This window comes from Cervus elaphus, chromosome 5, assembly GCF_910594005.1.
Source record: "Cervus elaphus chromosome 5, mCerEla1.1, whole genome shotgun sequence".
Lineage (NCBI taxonomy): Eukaryota > Metazoa > Chordata > Mammalia > Artiodactyla > Cervidae > Cervus > Cervus elaphus.
In genome coordinates this window covers 121,260,575-121,288,371 of record NC_057819.1, presented here as the reverse complement: position 1 = coordinate 121,288,371, position 27,797 = coordinate 121,260,575, and the positions used below count along the sequence as shown (strand labels likewise).

At 42.1% G+C, this 27,797-nt stretch overlaps 1 protein-coding gene and 1 non-coding gene across 6 annotated transcripts in view; both read left to right on the top strand.

Annotated features, from left to right (window-relative positions):
* PITPNC1 (phosphatidylinositol transfer protein cytoplasmic 1) overlaps window positions 1–5,666 on the top strand; it is a 253,667-nt gene extending 248,001 nt beyond the window's left edge. For all 5 annotated transcript variants that reach the window (XM_043905090.1, XM_043905086.1, XM_043905091.1 and 2 more), the window contains one exon: window positions 984–5,666. In XM_043905090.1, the coding sequence (XP_043761025.1) occupies window positions 984–1,300 (317 nt within the window). In that variant the 3' untranslated portion in view covers window positions 1,301–5,666. The remainder of the gene's footprint in view (window positions 1–983) is intronic.
* Window positions 5,667–27,172: 21,506 nt separating this feature from the next.
* TRNAS-AGA lies at window positions 27,173–27,254 on the top strand. The gene has a single exon. It is a non-coding gene; the product is annotated as a tRNA-Ser (tRNA).
* Window positions 27,255–27,797: the final 543 nt, after the last annotated feature.

Here is a 27,797-nt window from a genome sequence, read left to right as displayed (position 1 = left end):
TCACCACTGTATTGTAGCACAGTGATATTCTTTCCATATATTATGTCTAATTGGTAGTAAGTGTGTAAGTGTGTGTAATACATTAATGTATTTACATTAGGGAAGACTTTGCCTTTAAAAGAATTTTTTTTAACTCTCTCACATAAGAACATTTCAGACATTTGGCAAGTCTGTATCATCTGACAATGCCCATTAAATAAGGCGTCACTGAATTTATGTCTTGGATGCCAAATAATGTTCTTTTTTTCTTTTAAATGAAATTCTCACTGATTTTGTGATCCTCTCTTTTTCTTCTCTGCTCTTTTTATGTTTCCTTGAGAAATTGTTTTGTTTCCTTGGTTTGGGGATAATTAGCAAAGTTCCTTGTTGCTGTCACATCTTACTTGTTTTTTCCTCTGAAAAAGATCTCAGGATGGATACATAGTTAGGAAACAAGTAACTCCTAGAATGCAAAAAGTATATTTATTGAACAAGAGGATAACATGTTGAGAAATTCTGATAATCTGCCTGTTTACCCTGTAAAGGTAAACTTGTCTTTTCATGATCTAAAATAGTTGTTAATATGTATCATTTGGGGCCACTGATTGCTTTAATTACCTTCCTTTTGTAGAAAGGATGGTCAGGTCTAATATTAGCTCCATATACCACACCATATCCACAAGCACACGGATGTACAGACACATACAACTTGGTGTGGTTCTGTGCTCTCCTGATAAACTCTTCTTCAGAATACTTAAATTACTCATTGAAAGTGCTTTGGAAAATCTTGGATGGATATTCATAAAGAAATATTTTTTCAGAGGTCAGCCTCAGTAAAAAGAAAAAATTCAGGGTTTAGCATTTCAAAGACAATCTGGGCTAATAATCTGGAGAGACCCCTTAATCATAGGATTCTGATAGCTCCTTTAAACAGGCAGAGAGATGAATCCATTTGTGTCTCTTCCAAATACTTGTTCATTTTTTTTCTATTTTTTGCCTTTAAGACATGACAATGGATGAAGTCCGAGAGTTTGAACGAGCCACTCAGGAAGCCACCAACAAGAAAATTGGCGTTTTCCCACCTGCCGTTTCTATCTCCAGCATCCCCCTGCTGCCTTCTTCAGTCCGCAGTGCCCCTTCGAGCGCTCCATCCACGCCTCTCTCCACCGATGCACCAGAATTCCTGTCAGTTCCCAAAGATCGACCCCGGAAAAAGTCTGCCCCAGAAACTCTCACACTTCCAGACCCTGAGAAAAAAGCCACCCTGAATTTACCTGGCATCCACTCTTCAGATAAGCCATGTCGGCCCAAATCAGAGTAACTTCATATGAATATTTCATGGGGTTTTATATTTTCAGTTTTGGGTCTTGTTTGTTTGTTTTTAAGGATCTTCTGATACAGAAAAAGACTGCTCTGTCACTCAGACATGTCCCTTTGATCTCTTGAGTGTGCATGTGGTTAAATAATTTCACATAGAATATGACTCCCTAAGTCTGCCACACAGTGTCACAGTAGATGTAAAATGCAAGACTTGCGAAGGACAGAAGAGATCTTCTGTGGCCGCAGCTGGTCGCCAGGGAGGAAGCCTTGTTTATTGGGCATTTGATGAGGTTGGCATGGACTTCAAGGGTAAATAAATGAAAACTTTACACCACTCTGTTACAAGGTATAGTAAAATAATGAAGTTAGTTTCCTCCCATCAAACGTGAAATTCTCAAAAAATTTCTCAGGCATAACACACCTAATTGTTAAATTTTGAACTGCTCCTTACCAATACTTGAATACCAGGAGTTACTAAGATTCCTACTTTGGTTAGTCTGACTCAGGATTTGGGGCCTAATTAACTCGTTAAATTTTTTCAAAATTTTAATTATCAACCTGTAGAGGCTCCAAGTGCAATTAACAATAACTTATTTATACCTTTCACAGAATTTAATAAAAATGCCACTTGTTTCTGTCTTTTAATAACTTCCCCTTTGTGCCCTTGAGGCCTCAGAAATCTTTAAGAATTACATGGATAAATGTGACCATAACAGACTGATTTTGAATGGTTTGGTTTAGGAACCAACAGACCCAGGTGAGGCAAATGTCTTTTTTTTTTCCCTACAGGTATCAACGAGCCTTACGTCATTTGTTAAGATTCTCAGAATTTGCAGTTAACTGAGTAGAATTCATTGACTCTTTGCTCATTCAGAGAAGTTCAGGGTAGAGTAAGCTGCCTGGACTTTAACACTGTCGGACTTGTTTCCATCCCCTTAATGGGATGGGGATACTCTTAATAATATCTGGACCTCCCTGGAATATATTGCCCATCACTGGACCTTAGGAAAAAATTGCCGTTCTCTTGTTCCTTACTTGAAATCCAAATATCAGGAATATGGCAAAAGTTGAGTCAATATATCCATCAAGTGGGAGGAGAAAGTGAGCAGAATGGCTGATTCTTATTTATAGAGTAAAAAGAAGTTATAAAAGATGCCCCTCTGTCCAACTTTCTTTTCTGAGGGTCTTAGTAATGCAGGATTAGACTCAAGGTTGACAGGAGACAAGATCATTCACCAAAGTGGCAGAAAGAGAACTCTCTTTTGATCTAAAGAGAAAAATCTGCCACCTTTGCACCTCACTGCCTTTAAACACAGAAGGAAGAGCAAACAGAATCTAGCATTTGTCCTCCAAGGGAGGAAGAGAACAAGGTAATTGGGCGACTCCAAGGCCCCAGCTAGCCTTCCTGACCATAACCTCCAACCTCAGGAAAGGGACCGTCCCCGAACGCAGATTCCAAAGGAAACCAAGGAGCGTGTCCTCTTCCTCTTACACAGGCTCTCAGCCGGTGGACCCTGCCTGCTTCTCGCTCTCGTGCCCAGCACTCTGCATAATGTCCTTCAAGTTGACAAACTCTCCCAAGGTGCAAGTGCTGGCCCCAGGAGCCCAGCACCAAGTGTTCTAAGTCATATGTCAGGTTGTCAAGATCATTTCTTAACCTATAGGTTGACATTTAGCTTAATATATAAATAAACCCAGAACTCAAAGGAAACCCATTGCAAATAGCTTAGATCAACAGTGCATCTCTTCCCTAAGAGTGATAGTACCACAGTAAGATGCCTTCTTTGCATGGTATGGTAGCATGATTTTTGCTTGTGGGAAAACTCGATCTTTTATCCAGATCTCTTGGACTTCTCAATGGCTCCCTTTCAGCACAGTAGTACTTAACAAGAATGTCTGGCTTTAGGAAGCAAAATTCTCCTTTCAGAAGACACTTGCATAGTGTATGTATTTGCTTAACATTTGCAAGCTGAAATCAAGATGGGGTGGGGATCATGATATTCGCATGGAATGGATTTGTTTTGAGCCCGTCATTAACACATCTGGCACCTAATTTTTCTGTCGATGCCATTGCTCATTTTCCATTTTTGTAAAGTAGCTTCCTCTATCAAGGTCAACAATTCTATATGCTTTAGAAAGCTAATTCCTGGTTTCCTACTGTGAATTTTCTTTCTCTTAAAGCCAGTACAATACCACAGACATTACTTGCAAAACTACCACTGATAGTGTGATTCTTAGCCAACAAATATGTGTGGTCTTAGAGTCTGTTCAGTTTTTCTGTCTACATGTGGTTTGTGTGCATTTTCAAAGGGGGGAGGGGTGCAAATATTCTTTTAGCTGCTTCAGATATTTAATCCAGTCATCACAAGGCATAAATGGCTTCAGTATTTTATCTATCTTGATTTTCAAGTGTCATTTCACAGTCTTCATACATGGATTTGTTTTTTTGTGGGGTACAAGCCTGCAATGAATGTGTATATAGAACATTACTAATTCCTGTAAGGATGGAAATTAAATGGCTGCATGATGGAAACTTAGAAGAAAAAAACCAGAAACTTGAATTCATTAAGCATGTTTTGGGGAAAAAAATAGAATTTTAACTCAGTGCCTCTGTCTGCAATGTGGAAACCTTCAACTTTGTTCACCAAAATTGTATTATACCTGTATATATATAAATATAGTATGGCGAATCCAACACCATCAGTTTTAAGTCTCTGGTAGCCAAATTAAAATAATCCACAGAATAACATTTATGCTCACCCCATCTTTGTCTCTCATGTAGTGGAGACCATCAAAATGAACGTAAATTTCATTACTTTGGATGGACTTCAAATTACAAAATGCCCCTGTGCTTTTCATTGGCTGTCGAACAGATCATTGCTTTAGCTGTGCTGTTCCAGGACAAGAAGGCCTCAGTGTTTTTACTGCATAAACTTTGTCAGAAGTCAGCTCTGAAGACCTTTCATTTTCCTACTTTTGAGCTAGAATAAGGCAAAGCAAAGAAAAAAGCATAACAATACAGGAGTCCGTGACATTCTTCAGTTACCACATTGTAACTGAAACAATATGAATTCATTTGTGAACTAATTTATAAACCCTTCTGTTTTTGGTTTTGCATTTGTGTGTGGGGAAAATGGCTTTAATTTATTTGAAGGCATTTATTAGCCACGTTTTAGGTTGTGAAAATAAATCTCTAACTAGTGCAATTGTGCGTGTCTTATGTAGACACTTAAAAAACACAACGGGACTCCCAAATGTTATTATATGGTTTTCTTCCAAGACACTATGATAAACAGTGACCTAAGAGTAGATTCCGACACTTCTCGAGAAATCATTTTTCCATGAAAATTTCACCGCTAATGAATTTATGTGTACTTTTAAATCCTACTCGCCTTAGCTCCTCTTCATGGCTCAAAGACTACTTGTCACTGTCTGGCATAGGTCAACAACAACTGTACGTTTCAGAAGGGCCAGAGTGTAATTTTACTCCATATGTGATGCGTATTCAGATGCTCCAACACAGAAGGATTGTTTAAATAGTTTTAGTCTCTTTCTGATCATCTGGTTCAGTAGGCTGGGTGACAATATGCCATCTGAGCCATAATTCTTTTTTTTTTTTTTTTGAGCCATAATTCTTAAAATTAAAAAAAAAAAAATCTGTCCAGCAACTGCAATTGATCATAAATAGACTGTTTAAAACTATTGTTTCCTAAAAAAGAAAGAAGGAAAACTATTGTTTCCTGCTGAAAACGAGATGTTTCAGAAGAGCGCAGCAATGGCATATGGAGGCAACGCATACTGGGTTCTTCTGTGTTCTACCTTCAAAGCAGTCTGTTTCATTTGAAATGTAAGTTTTAAGCTTTTTAGGAGTTAGTGCAATAAGAGAATGTGAATATGTTGAGACCTTTCCAGATGCTGTTGTTATCATTTTGTTGTTAACAGACTCTAGGATAAGCCTCTCTCAGTGTTTCTGCTTAAAATCAAAAGCCTGTCTGTTGAATTGCAAATCTCCCCTCAGTTTCTATGTGTCTCCAAGAGAGGCTGTTTGAGCTGATGTTATACCTGTGCCACTTACATGTAGCTTCAAGTGTCAGTTTTAGCGTTTACATTGCGAACTGGGATCTTGACTAGTTAAATGGTCAATACACCACTGCCACAGCTGAAGGACCAAGTTCTGGAATGCACAGTGTGAATGACAGCAAAGCAAACAGAAGTTGATCTTCACACATCTTAACGGTGTGAGGAAGCCATCCTCCTATGTCATTTTGCAGCCGTTTTGTGTTTTTTCCCAGTTATTTATTATTGATAATAACTTACTTTTTCTTACATTCTGTTGTAAATAAAGTACAAACCAATCTTCTTTCCAAGTGTATCTTCCTGTCTGTCTTTCTCAGCTCTTTCCAAGGGAATGTTGACAAATTGGGAACTTGTGGGTTGATGGGGAAAGAAGCTATCAAGGGAGAAAGGACAAGCCAATGGCCCGTTCTTAGACCCAGTTCTAGGCAACTTGTGTGCAAAGAAGTGTCTGATAGGCATCTTCAGGGCTCAGCCCTTGGTAGGAAATGCCTGGGTGCCAGTCCTATCCAGCTAAAAAAGTCACCAAGGTGAATCTGTAACCTAGTGGGATCCGCCCAACAGATCCTTGGTTCCCGCTCATCAAATGTGAGGCAACAGTCTTGAGTGATAACCAAGAAAAATCTCCCCAAGGGAATCTGTAGGAACACCACCCCAGGGGAACACCAGATTCTCTCCACAGCAGGGCAAGCCAGTTTGAGTTGAGCTGAAATCACTCTGATCTGGTGAGAGTTTCTCCAGCTCGAGTAGCTCCTGTTGTTCACAGAAGGGTCCTCTGGGGATAGAAGCGTGAGCACAGAAATGCTTGACCCTCCTTGTTCCACAGCCGCCTCGGAGCTTAGCCAGCGCTCTCCCTCTTCTATTCAACCCTGTAATGAAAGTCAATGTCCATATTTATTTTGTTGAAGTGTAGTTGATTTACGATGTTGTGTTAATGTCTGCTGTGCAGCAAAATGATTCCATTATATATATTTTTCCATACTCTTTTCCATATTTCATATTTTCCAGTTTTTCATATTCTTCTGATTTGTCACAAGATATACTGAATATAGTTCCCTGTGCTATAGTAGGACCTTGTTGCTCATCCATCCTGTATAGTAATATAATAGTTTGCATCTGCTAATCCCCAACTCCCAATCCTCTGTCCCGCCATCCCCCCTCCGCCTTGACAACAAGTCTGCCCTCTATATCTGTGAGTTCACTTGTACATGTGTTCACTGTGTCACACTTGCGATTCCACATATAAGTGATATCGATTATGGTGTTTGTCTTTCTCTTTCTGACTTAAGTCGCTTGGCATGATAATCTCTAGGTCTATCCATTTGCTGCAAGTGGCATTATTTCATTCTTTTTAATGGTCGAGTGATATTCCTTTGCATGTAAGTACGATGTCTTCTGTCTCCATTCATCTGTCAGTGGACACTGAGGCTGTTTCCCTGTTTTGGCTATTGTAAATATTTAGTGCTGCCGTGAACGGAGAGGTGCATGTATCTTCCTGAATTACGGTTTTGTCCGGGTATGCTCAGGAACATCCACATTATGTGCATTGATCCCGGCATCATATCAGGCCCCAGCTTCCTCTAACAGTGCACCACAGCTACAGTGAGGATTTTTCCCGAATTTGTGACTGTTCTTCGGTCACTAAGTCATGTCCGACTGTCCGCGACTCCATGGACTGCAGCACGCCAGGCTCCTCTGTCCTTTACTATCTCTCGGAGTTTGCTTAAATTCATGTGCGTTGAGTCAGTGATGCCATCCAACCATCTCATCCTTTGTCGCCCCTTCTCCTTTTGCCTTCAATCTTTCCCAGCATCAGGGTCTTTTCCAATGAGTTGGCTCTTCGCACCAGGTGGCCAAGGTATTGGAGCTTCAGCATCAGTCCTTCCAGTGAATATTCAGGGTTGATTTCCTGTAGGATTGACTAGTTTTCCCCAAAGTATGTAACACTAATTCAGTTACTTAAAACATGCTTGAATTTGGAGCTCCAAATTCACCATTACCACTCCCGCCCTGCCTCTTAATTCATTCTTCAAAGCACATAAACTTCCCACACGTAGTTGCTGGCTGAAAGCCAACTTGGTACAAGCAGGCTAGCTGTTTATTCCTGGAGCCAAAGCAGTCCACTCCAGTATTCTTGCCTGGAGAATTCCATGAACAGAGTAGCCTGGCAGGCTACAGTTCATGGGGTCACAAAGAGTCGGACACGAATGAGTGACTAACACACACGAACTCCAGAGGTAATTAAATATTTGGATGCCTGATGTTAAATGTGTAGATGTTTATCACACCCCCAGTTCCCCTGGTCACCTTTTAATCATGATAGTATCTCATCTGAGTGTTACTCTTAGATTTCTGAACACCCAAGTTCTTTTCTAAAGCTTCCCGTTTACTTCACTACATTCACTTGGAATTTTTTGCCTCTAACTTCCAACTGTACCTTGGCCTCTTGAGTTTAAGATAAATCATGTCGTTTCTCCAGCCCTAATCTGAAATATCCTTTTATGAAAATGTTAGTGTCAAACCTGGAGTTCTGATGGCTTTGGAACAACAATCAACCTGTGTGAACATGTATGTTCATGTGTGTGTGTTTGTGTGTGTGTGAGCCTGTAACTTGTGTGGCTGACCCAGGCAAGCTCTGTTTCCCAGTTTATTGTATTGACTTTCTCTGCTTAATTCTTAGCCCTCTGCTATTCCATACCCCCATAAATTCTCCCTTTTCTACAAAATCCAACCTAGTAGGATGTCTCATTCTAGTCCAAACATTTAACTACTCCTTCGCCTGGGAAAATGAGAAACATCTTGGAACTTTGCCTTAATGTTCTTGCCCTGGTCCCAGCATGGAGGACTTGAGCTAATAAGTAGCCAAAGAAACTGGACATGGCCTCAGGTTCTACAAGAGTCCAGCCATTCGGTACAGCAACATTAAACCACTGAATTATACACCCAGAATTTAGGGGATAATTATGTTTAACTAGAAGTACCAACCGTCTGCACGAAAAGCGGGCACAAAGGACCAGGAGTCATCATTTCCCCTCTTTTAATTTATAGAAAGGAGATTTGGTCATCTGTCACTTAAGGGTGTTCAAGGACAGCCAAATCTGAACCTTTGTGATCTTGAAAAAGTCGTATTCCAAAATAACTTCCCTGCTCCCAAGGGATTCTGCATGCAAGATGCTGGCAGTTTACTGCTCTTCAGCAACCCTTGGGAATCGTTCTGTGATCTCCAGCACACAGGGGGATTATATTCAGAGCAGTCCAAAGATAGCTTGCTACTCTCTGTGCAGTCTGTTCTTAAAGCCAGTCATCAGTATTGATGTGTGCTGTGCTTCTTTCCAGAGCACAACTTGAAAATTTAGAAGTACGTCTACAAGTCTGAATTTTCCCACTCCTATCTTGGAGTTATTCCGTTTCTTTGCATTTTGACCCAGATTGTGAATTTTCTTTTCACCTTCATTAAGTACTTTGGAACTTGCCCTTTCTTCTGTGGAAGGTAACTCATAGATGCATATCTTTTTACCAAACACTTCAAGAATTTTGAATTATTTAAACTACATTTGGTGTATAGCATGGCCATCATTTTTCATAGCTATGTAATGTTCCACTTTGGTTAGAAATCTATCATTTATTTAAATAGTTCCTTATTATTTGGCATATAGGTTATTTTCTGGATTTTGTTATTATATATAGGGTAGTTGGGAATATCTTTCTAATATAGGTTATGTCTTCTTTTTAATTATTTGTTTTGGATAAATTCCCAGAAATTGAATACTGAGTCAAAGGATATAAATATTTTTATGACTTTGAATATTTGCTGCCAGTATCTCCTCCATAGAAAAATTGTACCAATTTACAATTCCATTGACAATATATGAGTGAGAACATTTGTCTTTTTAAACAAGTATTTGCAGTTTTAAAAATTCGCTGTTCTCAACTCGCTAAGCAGTGGCTAGCATCCATTTCCCACATAAGTCCTTTGTTCATTTAATATCTTTAATACCCTCTTTCTGGGTGTTCCTGTGAGGAAGAACAAACCTAGACAAAGAAGTCCTCTGACTTATTTAGATGTCCAGTGGCTTCCCTATCTTAGAAACATTGTCTGCTATAGAAACAAAAGCATAAGTAATTGCATTTAACTGAAGAAACACATCAATTTTTTCAGTTCAGTTCAGTCACTCACTCTTTGCGACCCCATGAGCCACAGCACACCAGGCCTCCCTGTCTATCACCAGCTCCCAGAGTCCACCCAAACCCATGTCCATCGAGTCAGTGATGCCATCCAACCATCTCATCCTCTGTCATCCGCTTCTCCTCCTGCCCTCAGTCTTTCTCAGCATCAGGGTCTTTTCAAATCAGTCAGCTCTTCGCATCAGGTGGTCAAAGTATTGGAGTTTCAGCTTCAACATCAGTCCTTCTAATGAACACCCAGGACTGATCTCCTTTAGGATGGACTGGTTGGATCTCCTTGCAGTCCAAGGGACTCTCAAGAGTCTTCTCCAACACCCCAGTTCAAAAGCATCAATTTCTGCACTCAACTTTCTTTATAGTCCAACTCTCACATCCATACATGACTACTGGAAAAACCATAGCATTGACTAGATGGACCTTTGTTGGCAAAGTAATGTCTCTGCTCTTTAATATGCTGTCTAGGTTGGTCATAGCTTTCCTTCCAAGGAGTAAGTGTCTTTTAATTTCATGGCTGCACTCACCATCTGCAGTGATTTTGGAGCCCAGAAAAATAAAGTCTCTCACTGTTTCCCCATCTATTTGCCATGAAGTGATGGGACCAGATGCCATGATCTTAGTTTTCTAAATGTTGAGCTTTAAGCCAACTTTTTCACTATCCTCTTTCACTTTCATCAAGAGGCTCTTTAGTTGTTCTTCACTTTCTGCCATAAGGGTGGTGTCATCTGCATATCTGAGGTTATTGATATTTCTCCCAGCAATCTTGATTCCAGCTTGTGCTTCCTCCAACTCAGCATTTCTCATGATGTACTCTGCATATAAGTTACATAAGCAGGGTGACTTATTTTTTATTTTATACTGGAGCATAATATACATGCATTGGTGGCTCAGAAGGTAAAGAATCTGCCTGCAGTGCCAGAGACCTGGGTTCAATCCCTGGGTTGAGAAGATTCTCCTGGAGAAGGAAATGGAAACCCACTCCAGTATCCTTTCCTGCAGAACTCCATGGACAGAGGAGCCTGGTGGGCTGCAGTTCATGGAGCCGCAAAGAGTTGGACACAACTGAGTGACTAACACTTTCATCCTGCCGCTTTCTTTCTTTCATAGTTGATTTACAATGTTGTATAAGTTTTCAGATATACAGCAGAGTGATTCAATTATTTGTTGCTGTTGTTTAGTCACTAAGTCATGTCCATCTCTTTGGGGACCCCGTACACTATAACCCAGCAGGCTTCTCTGTCCATGGGATTTCCTAGGCAAGAATAATTGAAGTGGGTTGCCAGTTCCTTCTCCAGGGGATCTTTCCAACCCAGAAAAGATCGAACCTTCATCTCCTGCATTGGCAGGTGGATTCTTTAACCACTGAGCCACCAGGGAAACCCAGCTGAGTTATACATATACCTATATTCATTCTTTCTCAGATTCTTTTCCAATATAGGTCATTACAAAATGCTGAGTAGAGTTCCCTGTGCTAAACAGTAGGTCCTAGCTGGTTATCGATCCTATGTAACAGTAGTGTGTGGATGTTCATCTCTCCGCCCAGCCTTTCCTCTTTGCTAGCCATAAGTTTGTTTCCAAAGTCTGTGCCTGTGTTTCTGAACAAACATCAATGTAAAGCCATTTTGTTTTCATTTTTCACTGATAACAAACACTGAATGCATTTTTTACTTGAGGATTTCCTGGAAACCACCATATATGTGCCATCCATTTTTTTTTTTTTTGCTTTGTTTGTTTGTTTGTTTAACCAAGGGAGTAAAAATGTGAAAATTTTCCTTTGGAATTAGTGATTTCCTGATTCTAACAGAACCTGGCTAAAGGACAGAGCGGAGTCCTTTCAAAGTCTTTCATTTAACTTCTTGGAAAGAATGTGATGATGGTTTGCACGTGTGCTCCCAAAAAGGAAGGTAACAGTGAGTGCATCTCCTCTCGTGAGCCACGTGAGAGTCCTTCTGGAGGGACAGAGAATCCTTCTTCTCAAGGAGGATGGCCATTTCTCACTCATAACAAGGACAAGGTATAAAATGAAGCCTCAGGTTAGTTTGGAATCTGACTGCAGTCTTTCCTTTTTTTATTGTCAGTGTTGTGTGTTGACGTCAGCTTTCTATTTTGAAATAATTGCAGATTCAAAAGAAGTTACAAAGAAAGGTACATGGATGTTCTATACACCCTTCACAAAACCTCCCCCAGTGATAACAGCTTGTATAACTACCCTACCTTATCACAACCAGGAAACTGACATGGATACAATCCATAAAGCTTATGCAGATTTCACAGTCTTACATACATTGATTGATGTGTGTGTTTGATTCTATGCAATTTTATCACTTGTGTACCTTCATGTAACTATTGTCACATTCAGCACACAGAGCTACTCCATCACTATAGAACTCCCTCATTCTGTCCCTTTATTTATTTATTTTAGATCTCACCAAGTGGCATGTGGGACCGTAGTTCACCAACCAGGGGTCAACCCATACCACCCACACCGGCCTCGCGGAGTCTTAACCACTGGACCGCCAGGGAAGTCCCTACACTGTCGGTTTATAACCAAGGCCCCTCTCCCCATGCCACCCCCTTCACCCTACCCCTACAAAACTTTTAAAAACAAAGAAAATATTTCACTGGGGGAAATAGCCATATCAATTTTTCTTTCTATTACAACAGGCTCATTACAGCTGTCAAACTTCTATTAGGCTATTTTTCAATTGTGGTCAAATATACACCACATAATATTTATCCCTTTAAATATTTTATGTGTATAATTCGGTGGCATTAAGCATATTCACAGTGCTGGGTGAGCATCACCAGCACTCATTTCTGGAAATTTTTCATCATCCCAAACAGAAACTCTGTAGATAAACAGTAACTCACTATCCTTCCTCCCTCCAGCTCCTGATAAGCACTATTCTACTTCCTGTCCCTATAAATTTGCCTGTTCTGGACATTTGCTATAAATGGAATCATACAATATTTGGCTTATATCACTTTGCAAAATGTTTTCAAGTTCCATTCGCTTTTAAACATGTGTCAGACATTTTAAAGGGATTATTTTATTGGAAAAATACCTGATGGGCCAATAAACACAGCTTCCCGTGTGTACCATTTTTTTGGCAGAAGTTTTGTAAAGCTGTGTGATGTTTTGTAAATCACTTCATCTTTCTGAGCCTTCATTTCTTTTTTTAAAAACAGTTTGATTTATCTTTGGCTATGCTGCATCTTGGTTGCCTCAAGGGCTTTTTCTCTAGTTGCAGCGAGTCAGGGCTGCTCTCTACTTCCGGTGCTCCGGCTTCTCATTGCGGAGCACAGAGCATGGACGTGCAGACTTCAGTAACTGCAGGAAGCGGGCGCAGTAGTTCCGGTTTCCCGGGGAGCACAGGCTCATAGTTGGGGCACACGGGCTTAGTCGCTCCATGGTATGTGGGATCAGGGGTCAGGGGTCATCCTGGATCAGGGATTGAACTCGTGTCTCCTGCATCGGCAAGTGGATTCTTTACCACTGGGCCACCAGGGCCACCAGGCTTCATGTCTTTTAAGTGTAGCAGTAAGTGGCATATGTTATAGCTCAATGGCAAGTATGCAAAAATAAGATTGCCACCTGGTTGTGGAAGCTGCTGCTGAAGAAGCATGAGAAAAAGAGAGGGTACAAGCAAGTTCGAACAAAAGCCCCATGCGAAAAATCAGGTAGCTCATGGGAAAGAGACGTTGGCCATTCCCTAGAGCTCCGTCATTATGTGAAGCTCCTTTCATTTTGAGTCTATTTTGAGTGATTCTCTTCCTTTCAACCACAGGAGGTAACTAAAAGCAGTTGGGAAGTAGGTTGAAATGTCCTTTGTAGACACAAGTTTGCCAAAGGAAACAAATGGAAGAAATGCAAATTTGTGTTTCCTTTCTAGGACTTCAACAAACATTAAAAACATCCCAAGTGAAAATGTTTCAAGAATAAGGTGAAAGACATTTCTGCTTCAAAAAACACTATACAGATGAAGCCAGACCCGCAAAACCTGCTTCATTTTCATGCATGCAAGTTGTGAAATAATTGTTTTACTCAAGTAAAGAGGGTTAAATGAGGGTACTTGGATTTTTTTCCCCCAACTTTAAACTTTTTATTTTGTACTAGGATATTGCCGGTTAACAGTGTTGTGGTAATTTCGGGTGAACAGTGAACGAACTCAGCGTACATGTATATGTATCCATTCTCCCCGAAACCCCCCTCCCATCCAGGCTGACACATAACATTGAGCAGACTTCCATGTGCCATACAGTCTGTCCTTGTTGGTTGTCCACTTGAAATACAAAGGGCACTTGATTTTTTCAAATAACAACAACAGCAAACTGACTAGTGTATCTGGTGGGTTAACATTGTGTTGTATTCACATTTTTTTGAGCAATATGTTTTCTTTTCATTGTCAGAATATAAAAATGTCCAAAAGTTCCCTTTTTTCTGATTTGCATCTGGATGAAAAAGCTTCTTAGCATAATGAGACCCTCCCCACCCTAATGAATAACTTTTAAGTCAGATCTGATTAATACACAGAAAAACTCAACCAAGAAAAGCCAAGACTTTAATTGGTTTTGCTGAATACCAGCACCTCAGCTAAAACTCTTCAGTGATTCCTGTTAAATAAAATTGAACCAAAAGTACCCAAAAAAGCATTCATAGCTTAAAAATGAACCTTCAAATCTGAATCCAAATAGGAATCAACTATTTTCATTGTTTTGGTTGAGTTCCTTTTTTTCCCTCCTCACTGCATCTTCCTTGATTCTTCAAAGGAAAACCAAGGACTTCCCTGGTAGTCCAGGGGCTAAGACTCCAAGCTCCCAATGTGCGTGTGTGTGAGGTGGGGGGTGGCGGGGGGGCGCCCAAGTTCCATCCCTTGTCAGGGAACTAGATCCTACACGCCATGACTAAAGATTCCATATGCCACCACTAAGACCAGATGCAGCCAAATAAATAAATACTGGGCTTTCCTGGGGTCCAGTGGTTAAGAACCCACCTTGCAATGCAAGGGATACTGGTTCCATTCCTGGTCCAGGAAGATCCTGCATGCCGAGGGATAACTGAGCCTGCGCTCTGGAGCCCACGAGCCACAACTACTGAAGCCCAAGCACCTAGAGCCAGTACCCCACAACAGGAGAAGCCACAGTAATGAGAAGCCTGAGCGCTGCAACTAGAGAAAGCCCTTGCACATCAATGAAGACCCAGCATAGCCAAAAATAAACAAATATTTTTTTTAAAAAAGGAAAAAGAAAACCAAGGAAAGGCACATTAAAAAGTAGACCATCTCGCTATCTCCTGAGTGGACAATCTTAGAGTCTTTCTTCCCAGTGGGAGCACTGAAACCTATAAAGGGACCCCTAAGATTTCACATGGTATTCTCTTCTATCCCATTCCAAGGCATTTGCTATTTTACTTTCCTCTAAAAGTACCTTTTACTTTCCTCTCCAGCCCAAACATCTGGCTTATTTATGACTGATACACATAATGGTTCTCTAATCCTAGTCCCACCTGCCATAATGCCGGCCACTGGGTCTCTAAGACCTTCCCGCAAACCCGTCTCCCCACTCCCCAACCCCCAAGACAATGGAAACCACCACCCTTGTCTAGACGCTAGCAGATAAAGATATCTCTCTGACATCCGAAATTCTTAAAACATTTTGCTATTGAACCACGGTCACTAGGGTTTTGAACACTAACATAAAAGTGATACTGATGGTCCTTCAGCTTCACTGAGATTGGCCTGGTTTCCCTAAAGAGCATGAGGAAATTTGGACCAAGTTCTGAACAACCAGCTCTTAAAGTTGTAAAGTAATTGTTTTGTAAAGTTGTAAAGTAATTTTTCCTTTGGGAACACAGCTCTTCCAGAGTTTGGGGATTCCTTGTGTATGTGCACATTTGTAACAACATTTATAGATACTACTTCGATGTAATTCAGGGAAGAAGTCACCTACTGTTTGAGATAATGAATTTAATTTTACAGGAATTTAATCTCATTTAATTCCATAAAAAATAATTTCCTGGTATGAAAACACTATGTAAACTGCAAAATTCTAAGCCACTTTATCTCCAGTTATCAAAATTTAGATGACGAAAAGAAAAAAGATCTATGTATAGCTAACATTTGCCATGAAGACAACCCCCAAAATAATGTTTAGCAGAGAAATGGAAATGTTTGTGTCAAGAGCACCAACTCTCTTGCTTCTTTCCTACTGACTTCATTACTTCATTTGTCATTAAGACAAAACTTAAGCAATTTATAAATCTATCTTTATACCAATAAAAGGTAGTCAACTAAAAGTTTAGGTTGAGTAGAATGATGAAATTGGGACTTCCTGGCAGTTCGGTAGTTAAGACTCTGTGCTCCCAATACAGGGGGCCTGGGTTTGATCCCTGATTGGGAAACTAAGATTCTATGTACTGCACCATGTGACTCCCCCCAAAAAAATAAAATAATTTTTAAAATGAAATTATTTTGGAGGGCTGGTTAAGAAGGAGGGGTTTATTGCATTGTTTGTCTCTAATTGCATCACATTGTTTTTCTTTAATACACACACATCCTCATACTTAACTCATGGAACATGGGCGTGGAGAGGAACAATTCCCAGACAGCTAAACAGGGCCCTAGTCCAGACCCACTTGGCCCTTCCCTTAGCAGCAATTCTACAAAGAAGTCCATCAGTACTGCCCCCAGGCTCCCCGATTTGCCAGATCAAATACAGATCAGGGGTAGAAAAGGTTTCAGTCAGTTCAGTCCAGTCGCTCAGTTGTGTCTGATTCTTTGCGACCCCATGGACTACAGCACGCCAGGCCTCCCTGTCCATCACCCACTCCCGCAGTTTACTCGAACTCATGTCTATCGAGTCGGTGAGGCCATCCAATCATCTCATCCTCTGTCGTCCCCTTCTCCTCCCACCTTCAATTTTTCCCAGCATCAGGTCTTTTCAAATGAGTCAGTTCTTCACATCAGGTGGCTAAAGTATTGGAGTTTCAGCTTCAACATCAGTCCTTCCAGTGAACACCCAGGACTGATCTCCTTTAGGATGGACTGGTTGGATCTCCTTGCAGTCCAAGGGACTCTCAAGAGTCTTCTCCAACACCACAGTTCAAAAGATTTAAGCAGCCTCAAACCTCTTCCTCAGCCCCACTCCCTCAATGTATTGGCACAGACTATTAAGTCACCCTCTTCCTAGGCTGACCTGAGTGTTTTATCTTCCACTTGCCTCCCCTCCCAGGCCTCCCTGTGAACTGGGTCATAGAGCCAGTCTCTTTGGTCCTCATTCTGATCCTGTTATAATTTATTCTATAATACAGTCCTTCATCCTTTTCCTCCTTTTTCATTCCTTCTTTCTTTTCACAGTGCCTATTATGCAGCAGACACTAGGAGAGCACAGGGGACACAAAGGGGAGCAAAAATAAATCTGATCTCTCACCTTACCGTTTAGTGGAAAAGATATATAGTACTTACAATTCACACAAATAAATGTGTCATTGCTACTCGATGTAGGGTCAGTGAAGGAAAGTTACATCATTCTAGAAGAGCAGAGAATTCAGGAAAGAGGGCTGAGATGTGTAGACTGAGATGTGAAAGGTGAGTGGCAGTTAGTTGATTTAGGAGGAGCTAAAAGCATTCCCAGCAAAAGAAAGAGTATGTACAAAGCCCGTGAGGCGAGAGAGGGCATGCATGCATGCGTGCCCAGTCATGTTCAACTCTTTGCAACCCTATGGACTGTAGCCCACCAGGCTCCTCTGTCCGTGAGATTTTCCAGGCAAGAATACTGGAGTGGGTTGCCATGTCATCCTCCAGGGGATCTTCCTCACCCAGGGATCAAACCCGCGTCTCCCACATCTCCTGCATTGTCAGCCAGCAGGGAACCTCGAGAGAAGGCATAGCCTGTTTCAAAACAATGTAGCTTCAGTCAGAGAACAAGGGACATTTGATGAGAGATGATGCCCAGAGTCAGATCTTACAAAGAAAGCCCTTGTGGGTAGGGTTGCCAGATTTAGCAAATAAAAATACAGGATGCCAGGTTGAATTTAATTTCATATAAGCAATGAATAAATGCATAGGATACATTTACACTAAAAATCATGTGTTATCTGAAATTCAAATTTGACTGGGCATCCTGTGTCTTATTTGGCAACCCTACTGTGGGTCAGGTAAGGATTTGATCTGGTTCATCCTGAGACCAAGGTATTAAAATATTAAAGGATGTTAAGCAGGGAGTAGCATAATCGGATTCAAATTTTGAATAGATCGTACTGGCTACAGATTGGAAGGGGGCAAGTGGAGAAGCAGGTGACAAGCAAGCAGTTATAGTGACCAAGTAAGAGGGACTTGGACTTGAAGGGTGGTGGTGGAGGAGAGTGGGCAATTGGAGGAGTTTTTTAATTTCTTAGTTTTAATTTCAAATGTGGTCATTATTTTGTTATTGTTTTTAAAATATTTATTTATTTATTTGACTGTTCCAGGTTTTACCTGCCGAATGCAGGATCTTAGTTTTGACACATGGAATCTAGTTCCCTGACCAAGGATCAAACCTGGGGCCCTGTATTGGGAGGGCAAAGCCTTAGCCACTAGACCACCAGGGAAGTCCCTGACGTGATTTTTAGAAGATAAAGTCAGTAGCATTTGGGAGCTACTCGGGTCCCACTGCTTTAGACACCTTTCAAGTGCCAATGAGGCCCAAATCCACATCTCCAACCTGAGCGTCTGCCAGGAATTCCAGGCTCAGATGGGCTACCAACTTATTTGGCATCTCCTACTGAACACAGTCAAAATAGAACTCTGGCTCTGCCTCCCCAAACCACTTCCTGTGAAACCCGTCTCCCCTGCCCACCCTCCCCCATGTCAGTAAAGAACACTCCAATTCACCTGGTCCCTCAAGGCAAAACACGCCCTTAATTCCTCTCTTCCTCTCACTCAATCCATCCTCCATCCTGTTGACTCTACCCACTAAATTCCATTCTGAACTGGTCCATTTTTTTCTATTTCCACTGTTATCACCCACAACAAACCACCATCTATTGCATCTAGAAGACTGCCAGAGCCTCAAAACTGCTATTTCTCTTTCTACTTTTATTCGCCTCTGAATCATTCTCCTCTTGGGAGCAAATATGATCTTTTCAAAACAGAAATCAGACCTTAGGTTAAAACCCTTCAGTGACTTCTTATTACATTTAGAATATACCAACTCCTCATCTAGCCTACAGAGAGCCCTACAAGATCAAAGGTCCCTGACTTTCTCAGCCTCATCTTCTTTCATTCATTCCCTCACCTGACCCCTTCTTGTCTATCAAATCTCACTGGAAAGATCTCATCTTTAGGGAGACTTAAAAATTATTTGGCTGTGTCAGGGGCTAGTTGTGGCACATGGGCTCTGTAGTTAAGAAGGGCGGGTTTAGCTGCCCTGTGGCAGTTTCCTGACCAGGGACTGACCTGTATCCTCTGCATTGCAAGGTGGATTCTTAACCACTGGACCACCAGGGAAGTCCCTGGAAAGGTCTCCTCTTTCAGGAGACTTTTCTTGAGCAGATTGTCTCCTATTGCTGGATTGCGAGCTTTCTGAGAATAGAAACTTCCCCTGTCTCCTTCACTGCAAAATACACAGTTCCTAGACACTCATCAGGCTTCCCAGGTGGCTCAGTGGGTAAAGAATCTGCCTGCAATGCAGGAGACGCAGGAGACATGGGTTCGATCTCTGGGTCAATCCCCTAGAAGAGGGCATGGCAACCCACTCCAGTATTCTTGCCTGGAGAACCCCATGGGCAGAGGAGCTCGGCGGGCTGCAGTCCACGGGGCTGCAGAGAGTTGGACACAGCTGAAGCGACTGAGCATGCAGGCACGCGGGCACTCATCAGTACTTGGGAAATAAATAAATGCATGGGAGCAGTTTGGATCTACGAGACGAGGCATAAGAAGTATCAGTGGTATCCAGCCAGATCCGAAGTTCTGTCCTTCTGCTTCACCCTGATCCCCAGCCCAGTGCCTGGAAACTACTTCCGGTGACCAGACCAAGAAAGGGTTGTTTATTCTCTCACCTGGCAAGACTCCCTTTTCCAGAGCTCTGGTCACTGGTCAGGGCTTCTCAGACTTCAGCTTGGACCCCTGGTGATGACAAGTTGCCCAAACCCTTCCTGAAGATTGTTCGGCTCTGTGAGCACTTGACTCTGTCCACCTATCTGAAACCCCTCAACCCAGCTCTTCTCTCCCACTTCCCTATCCTGTTACAATTAAATCACAAGTGCTGGCTTGACCCCAGATTCCAAACACAACCATTTGGGAGTTTGGCATTCACAGGGAGGGCGCTAGCATGTACACAGATTATGACAAAAAAGTTTAGATTCTTCCTTTATCTCTGATATTTGCTGTGGGAAACATCTTCAGAGGTGCCTGCCTGAGTGCCGGTCATATAGTCCAGTTCACGTCTGTGGTCTTGACATTTACCACAAAGGCATTCTGAGATTCTAAAACTGGAAAACAGACCTCAGGATATCTTAGACCTTTATTTAAGAACCAGTACTGCTCCATATAACATTGGAGATTTGGTGGAATATATCTATTACCATCCATCCTGCTCCCAGAATGGCGCTTCTAGAAATGTTCCTTTGGCAAAGCACTTACTATAGCCCACTCATGCAATGCGCAAGTCATCAACTGTCAACCTTCCATGAAAAATCTATAATGGGTAACATCCTCCCTTTAGAGTATGGGCAGCCATCCCTACTGTATAATTAGACTTATTCATTGTATATTTATCACCTGATTCTATTCTAGGAATCGAATGTGAGAGGCGATATATTCCCCCAGCCTTCATAGCTAGGCAGCCAAGCAGCATAAACATGACAAGCAATCCAGACGGAATGAACATCCACAGCTCACATAAAAATGAACAGGGTCACAGCTGCCTTTGAAGACCAACCCTTAAATGTCTCTAACCAGAGACGGATAGCCTGCCTTGTTCTTGCTTGTTGACTTTGATTGATTCATCTTGGAAGAGGAACGCTTTGACCCATTCTTATCTTAAGCTAGGTTGCAAAAGACTCTTAGTTCCTTCATTACAGCTGGTGTCCTTCCAAAAAGGACCACGATCTCCTTTAACTGCTTACCAAACAGGCTCAAATTTATGGACAAACACGCCAGAGCAGTTCCTGGTTTCTCAATCTGTTAAATCTTACTTTATCCTAACGGGTCAACTGCATGTCCCATTTATTACAACGGCTTGCCATGTAAGTGTGATTTATCCAACAAGCATATATTAAACTCTTTATATGGATCAGACACAACTGCTGGTGCCATGAATACAAAGATGTAAAGTGATTCATTTCAATCAAATGGCACATTTTTACTGATTGTCTACAAAGTGCTAGGAAATGGGGTTGCGTGAGGAAACAGGACAACAGGGCCCCTCTACCCTCAAGAAACTTATGATACAGTGGGAGAGCTTAGGTGAGTGAGCAAACAAATAGATAAAATAGGTAAGTTCAATTCAGGTGCTCAGTCCTGTCTGACTCTTTGCCACCCCATGGACTGCAGCACACCAGGCTTCCCTGTCCATCAGCAGCTCCCAGGGCTTGCTCAAACTCATGTCCATCGAGCTGATGATGTCATCCAACCATCTCATCCTCTGTCATCCCCTTCTCCTCCTACCTTCAATCTTTCCCAGCATCAGGGTCTTTTCCAAGGAGTCAGTTCTTACATCAGGTGGCCAAAGTATTGGAGTTTCAGCTTCCGCATCAATCCTTCCAATGAATATTAGGACTGATTTCCTTTCAGATGGACTTGTTTGATCTCCTTGAAGTCCAAGGGACTCTCAAGAGTCTTCTCCAACACCACAAATTACTAAAATAGGTAAAAAACTGCGATAAAAAAGGAAACAGATAAATAGAATTGCAGGAGGTGGAGGATGGACACAATTCAGCCCAATGACATCCATCCAAAAAAAGAAAGCAACAAAGAAAATTTAAAAGTCTATCTCCAGGCTTCCCAGGTGGCGATAGGGGTAAAGAATCCACCTGCAATGCAGGAGACCCAGGAGACATGCATTTGATCCCTGTGTCAGCAAGATCCCCTGGAGGAGGGCATGGCAACTCACCCCAGTATTCTTGCCAGGAGAATCCCATGGACAGTGGAGCCTGGCAGACTACAGTCCATAGGATCGCAAAGAGTTGGACATGACTGAAGCGACTTAGCACATCTCCAGTCTCATCATCTTTCTAGGGCTAAAAATGAGTCAGAAGTTGTTCCAATTCATAGCATCTGTAAGAGTTCAGTAACCTTCCTAGTGCAGCTGTTCTGTTACTTGTCCTAAAATCTCTTGGGCATCAGGAAGGTGGGGCTTAGTTTTCACTTCCAAGGTGAAAGCCCTCCCATATTTTCTTCTTATTTTGACTCCCTCAGGGTCTTTACACCCATTTCAGGCTCCTGAACTCAGGAAAGCTTGCTCCATTCTCTTTTCTTGAACCAGGAACTTTGATCTCACCCTTCCCCGGCAGGTAAACTTGATCGCTATGCTTGGTCTTCAAGTACAAGTCGAGGTATAACCCTTGGAAGTCCTGAGGCCCTTTCAGGCAGTTCAGGAAGACAAACTGTCCAGATGTTATTTTCCTTCAGCGGGGACACTATGGAGCTCTTTTGGTGTGGTACGACACATGATTCCATGGTGGACTGAATACAGAAGCAGATATGAGCATCCAGTTACCTTTTATTAAAGTGAAAATGAAGTCACTCAGTCATGTCCAACTCTTTGCGACCCCATGGACTGTAGCCCACCAGGCTCCTCCGTCCATGGAATTTTCCAGGAAAGAGTACTAGAGCGGGTTCCCATTTCCTTCTCCAGGGGATCTTCCCGAGCCAGGGATCAAACCCGGGTCTCCCACATTGCAGGTAGACACTTTATCACCTGAGCCACCAGGGAAGCCCATCTTTTAAGCCAGACATTAAAGAGACTTGCAAAAGGGTAAAACGAGGTCCCTCTTCTCGCTAAATTGTTTTTTCAAATTATTTTTCATAAAAATATTACTTATGTTAACATGTAATGAGTTTATTATTATTTACCTGGTGGCTCAGATGGTAAAGAATCTGCCTGCAAAGCAGGAGACCTGGGTTCAATCCCTGGGTTGGGAAGATCCCCTGGAGAAGGGAACAGCTACCCACAGGAATTCTGGCCTGGAGAATTCCATGGACTGTATAGTCCATGGGGTCGCAAAGAGTCGGACACGACTGAATGACTTTCACACACCAAAAAAATGAATACATATTTCATAATTCCTCACCTTTAATTTCTAATTTGGTAAATATCAATATATACACCCCATAAAATAGAAGTCTTTTGTAATCCTCAGTCATTTCTAAGAGTGTAAAGGGAATCCTGAAATCACAAAGTTTGAGAAGCCCTGTTTTAAAGCCTTCAAACTGAAGATGAGGGAAAGCACAAATACAAAAGAATGAGTAAACATTCACTCTTAATTCATTAGTCCCACAAATATTTATGGGACAGGCACTATGCCAGACACTACTGATAAATCTAGAGTCCCTTCAAAGAAATAAATATAATGGGGGAAATATATAAGTAACTGGGACATCCCAGTTCTGAATGTTTCAGTCACACTGGTGTCCTGAATCAGACATTTAATCCAGTCTTGGAGAGTCAGAGAAGACTTCCTGGAGGAGGAGGTGTCTAGGCTGGCACCTCAAAAATGGGTAGTAGGTGCAAAACACAGTTCAGTAGAGAGACTGATTTTGTTGTTTTTGTTTAGTAGCTAAGTCGTGTCCAACTGTTTTGAGAGTGGGTTGCCATTTCTTTCTCCAGGGGATCTTCCCAACCCAGGGATCAAACCTGAGTCTCCTACTTGTGGGGCAGATTCTTTACCACTGAGCCATCAAGGAAGCTGAGAGAGGCTTGGAGGAAAAGAAAGGTTTCAGAGAGGCCAGGATATCTATGCTGAATCTTACTGTATTTCTTTTCCAAATAACAAAGGGGCCACCAATTCAATGTCAACCACCCTAGTCATTTTGAAACATAAAAGACCTATTAATCTTATTAAGAATTTACACCTTGGTGAAGGAAATGGCAACCCACTCCAGTATTCTTGCCTTGGAAATTCCATGGACAGAAGAGCCTGGCAGGCCTTCTCATCTTCTGTTGCCTCTTTCACCTTAAAAAAATTTTTTTACAATAAGGAATTCCCCACTGGTCCAGTGGTTAGGACTCCCAATGTAGGGGGCATGGGTTTGATCCCAGGTTGGGGAACTAAGACCCCACATGCTTCATGGCTCAACAGTTCAGTTCAGTTCAGTCGCTCAATCGTGTTTGACTCTTTGAGACCCATGGACTGCAGCACACCAGGCCTCCCTTTCCATCACCAACTCCCAGAGTTTACTGAAACTCATGTCCATTGAGTTGGTGATGCCATCCAACCATCTCATCCTCTGTCATCCCCTTTTCCTCCCACTTTCAATCTTTCCCAGCCTCGGGGTCTTTTCACATGAGTCAGTTCTTCACATGAGGTGGCCAAAGTATTGGAGTTTCAGCTTCAGCATCAGTCCTTCCGATGAATATTCAGGACTGATTTCCTTTAGGGTGGACTGGTTGGATCTCCTTGCAGCCCAAGGGACTCTCAAGAGTCTTCTCCAACACCCCAGTTCAAAAGCATCCATTCTTCAGCGCTCAGCTTTCTCAATAGTCCAACTCTTACATCCACACATGACTACTGGAAAAACCATAGCTTTGACTAAATGGACCTTAGGTGGCAAAGTAATGTCTCTGCTTTTTAATATGCTATCTAGGTTGGTCATGACTTTTCTTCCAAGGAGCAAACGTGTTTTAATTTCATGACTGCAATCACCATCTGCAGTGATTTTGGAGCCCAAAAAATTAAGGTCTGTCACTGTTTCCCTATCTATTTTCCATAAAGTGATGGGACCAGATGCCATGATTTTAGTTTTCTGAATGTTGAGCTTTAAGCCAACTTTTTCATTATCCTCTTTCACTTTCATCAAGAAGCTCTTTAGTTGTTCTTCACTTTCTGCCATAAGGGTGGTGTCATCTGCATATCTGAGGTTATTGATATTTCTCCCAGCAATCTTGATTCCAGCTTGTGCTTCATCCAGTCCAACATTTCTAATGATGTACTCTGCATATAAGTTAAATAAGCAGGGTGACAATATACAGCCTTGATGTACTCCTTTCCTGACTTGGAACCAGTCTGTTGTCCCATGTCCTGTTCTAACTGTTGCTTCTTGACCTGCACACAGATTTCTCAGGAGGTAGGTCGGGTGGTCTGGTATTCCCAACTCTTGAAGAATTTTCCTGTTGTGATCCACACAGTCAAAGGCTTTGACATAGTCAATAAAGCAGAAGTTGATGTTTTTCTGGAACTGTTTTGCTTTTTCGATGATCCAACAGATGTTGGCAATTTGATCTCTGGTTCCTCCGCCTTTTCTAAATCCAGCTTGAACATCTGGAAGTTCATGGTTCACGTACTGTTGAAGCCTGGCTTGGAGAATTTTGAGCATTACTTTGCTAGCATGTGAGATGAGTGCAATTGTGCGGTATTTTGAACATTCTTTGGGATTGGAATGAAAACTGACCTTTTCCAGTCCTGTGACCATTGCCGAGTTTTCCAAATTTGCTGGCATATTGAGTGCAGCACTTTCACAGCCTCATCTTTTAGGATTTGAAATAGCTCTACTGGAATTCCATCACCTCCACTAGCTTTGTTCATAGTGATGCTTCCTAAGGCCCACTCGACTTCACATTGCAGGATATCTGGCTTTAGGTGAATGATCACACCATCATGGTTATCTGGGTCGTGAAGATCTTTTTTGTATAGTTCTGTGTATTCTTGCCACCTCTTCTTAATATCTTCTGCTTCTGTTAGGTCCATACCATGTCTGTCCTTTATTGAGCCCATCTTTGCATGAAATGTTCCCTTGGTATCTCTGATTTTCTTGAAGAGATCTCTAGTCTTTCCCATTCTGTTGTTTTCCTCTTTCTTTGCACTGATTCCTGAGGAAGGTTTTCTTATCTCTCCTTGCTATTCTTTGCAACTCTACATTCAAATGGGTATATCTCTCCTTTTCTCCTTTGCCTTTCGCTTCTCTTCACAGCTATCTGTAAGGCCTCCTCTGACAACCATTTTGCCTTTTTTGCATTTCTTTTTCTTGGGGATGGTCTTGATCCCTGCCTCCTGTAAAATGTCACGAACCTCTGTCCATAGTTCTTCAGGCACTCTGTCTATCAGATTTAATCCTCTGAATCGATTTCTCACTTCCACTGTATAATCGTAAGGGATTTGATTTAGGTCATACCTGAATGGGCTAGTGGTTTTCCCCACTTTATTCAATTTAAGTCTGAATTTGGCAATAAGGGGTTCATGATCTGAGCCACAGTCAGCTCCTGGTCTTGGTTTTGCTGACTGTACTTCATCTTTGGCTGCAAAGAATCTAATCAAACTGATTTCGGTATTGACCATCTGGTGATGTCCATGTGTAGAGTCTTCTCTTGTGTTATTGGAAGAGGGTGTTTGCTATGACCAGCGCATTCTCTTGCAAAACTCTATAAGCCTTTGCCCTGCTTCATTCCGTACTCCAAGGCCAAATTTGCCTGTTACTCCAGGTATTTCTTGACTTTCTACTTCTGTATGGCTCAACAACAACAGAAAGAATTTACAGCAGGGCAGTTCCCTGGTTGCCTAGTGGTTAGGATTCTGGGCTTTCACTGCAATGGCCCAGGCTGGATCTCTGGTGGGGGAACTGAGATCCCACAAGCACAGCCAAAAAGAAAAAAATTTACGGTAACTATTTAATTCTTTCATGATAGCTGCATTTGGCTTCCCTGATAGCTCAGTTGGTAAAGAATCTGCTTGCAGTGCAGGAGACTCCGGTTCAGGAAGATACCCTGGAGGAGATAAACCCACTCCAGTATTCTTGGGCTTCTCTTGTGGTTCAGCTAGTGAAGAATCTGCCTGCAATGCGGGAGACCTAGGTTTGTTGATCCTTGGGTTGGGAAGATCCCCTGCATAAGGGAGAGATTGCCCACTCCAGTGTTCTGACCTGAGAATTCCATGGACAGTCCATGGGATCACAAAGAGTTGGACACTACCGAGCGATTTTCACTTCGTTTTTTTTTTTTTTTTTTTTTTGATAGCTGCATAGTCTCCTTTCTCCTATGTTGTAATGCTGTGACCATAAGCAAACACACACAAGGGATGATCTCTGTGGATGCCTAAACTGATGTGGAGGCATTTTGCCCTGTGTTGGAGCACATGGTACATATGTTAATAACTGCCTGTTTAGATGGTTTCGCCCTAAGAACATACACACTTTCTCTTTTCTGAGGTTTTGTGATACATTATTGACTAAATCAGTCATGTTTATCTTAAAAATGTCTCCTGGAAATGGTCTTTTCCCCCCAAAATTGCCCAGGGGAACCTTTCACATCACCTGCTTCATCAGACAAGTTTGAATTTCTTTTAAACTGGAGAGATTTCTACACGGGTGCCCAGAGAAACAGGGGAGACAGAGAACCCAGGAGGCCCAAAAGGCTGCAGAGACTCGACCTTTGTGGCCACTTCTGAGAAGTGGGGGGACTTAAGCATTTTTTCAGGTAGGTATAGCATGTAGTCGTGGCCGAGTGGTTAAGGCGATGGACTAGAAATCCATTGGGGTTTCCCCGCGCAGGTTCGAATCCTGCCGACTACGGCACATTTCTCTATTGAGACATAGCCAGTTGGGGAAGAATGCTGTCGCCTTAGAGAAACTGGATTGTTCTCCAGCCTGGCTCTTTATGTTTGATGTTGAAAGCCTCCACAAGCACCTATTGCGCTCTTTATTTCAGGGATTCCCAGGTAGCGCAGTGGTAAAGCACTTGCTTGCAAATACAGGAGTGGCATAGAGGCACGGGTTTGATCCCTGAGTCAGGAAGATTCCCCTGGAGGAGGAAACGGCAATCCACTCCAGTATTCTTGTCTGGAATGTTCCACGTTCAGGAGCCTGGGTCGCAAAAAAGTGGGATACACTGAGCACGACCCCACGGCACGTTAGCCATAGTTAATCTGCACAGAAAAATGTTCTTCTTTTCAGACACTGTTCCATGAAGCTGTGGTAGGAATTCCTAAAGCGTTCACTTCCACTAAAAAGATCTACTTTATTTATATTCTGCACTTGCCACGCCTACCCTTCAGTCCCTCAAGCACAAAGTAGCACAAGGCGCGGCGGATTAAGTTCCTAACAGGTAAGATGTCC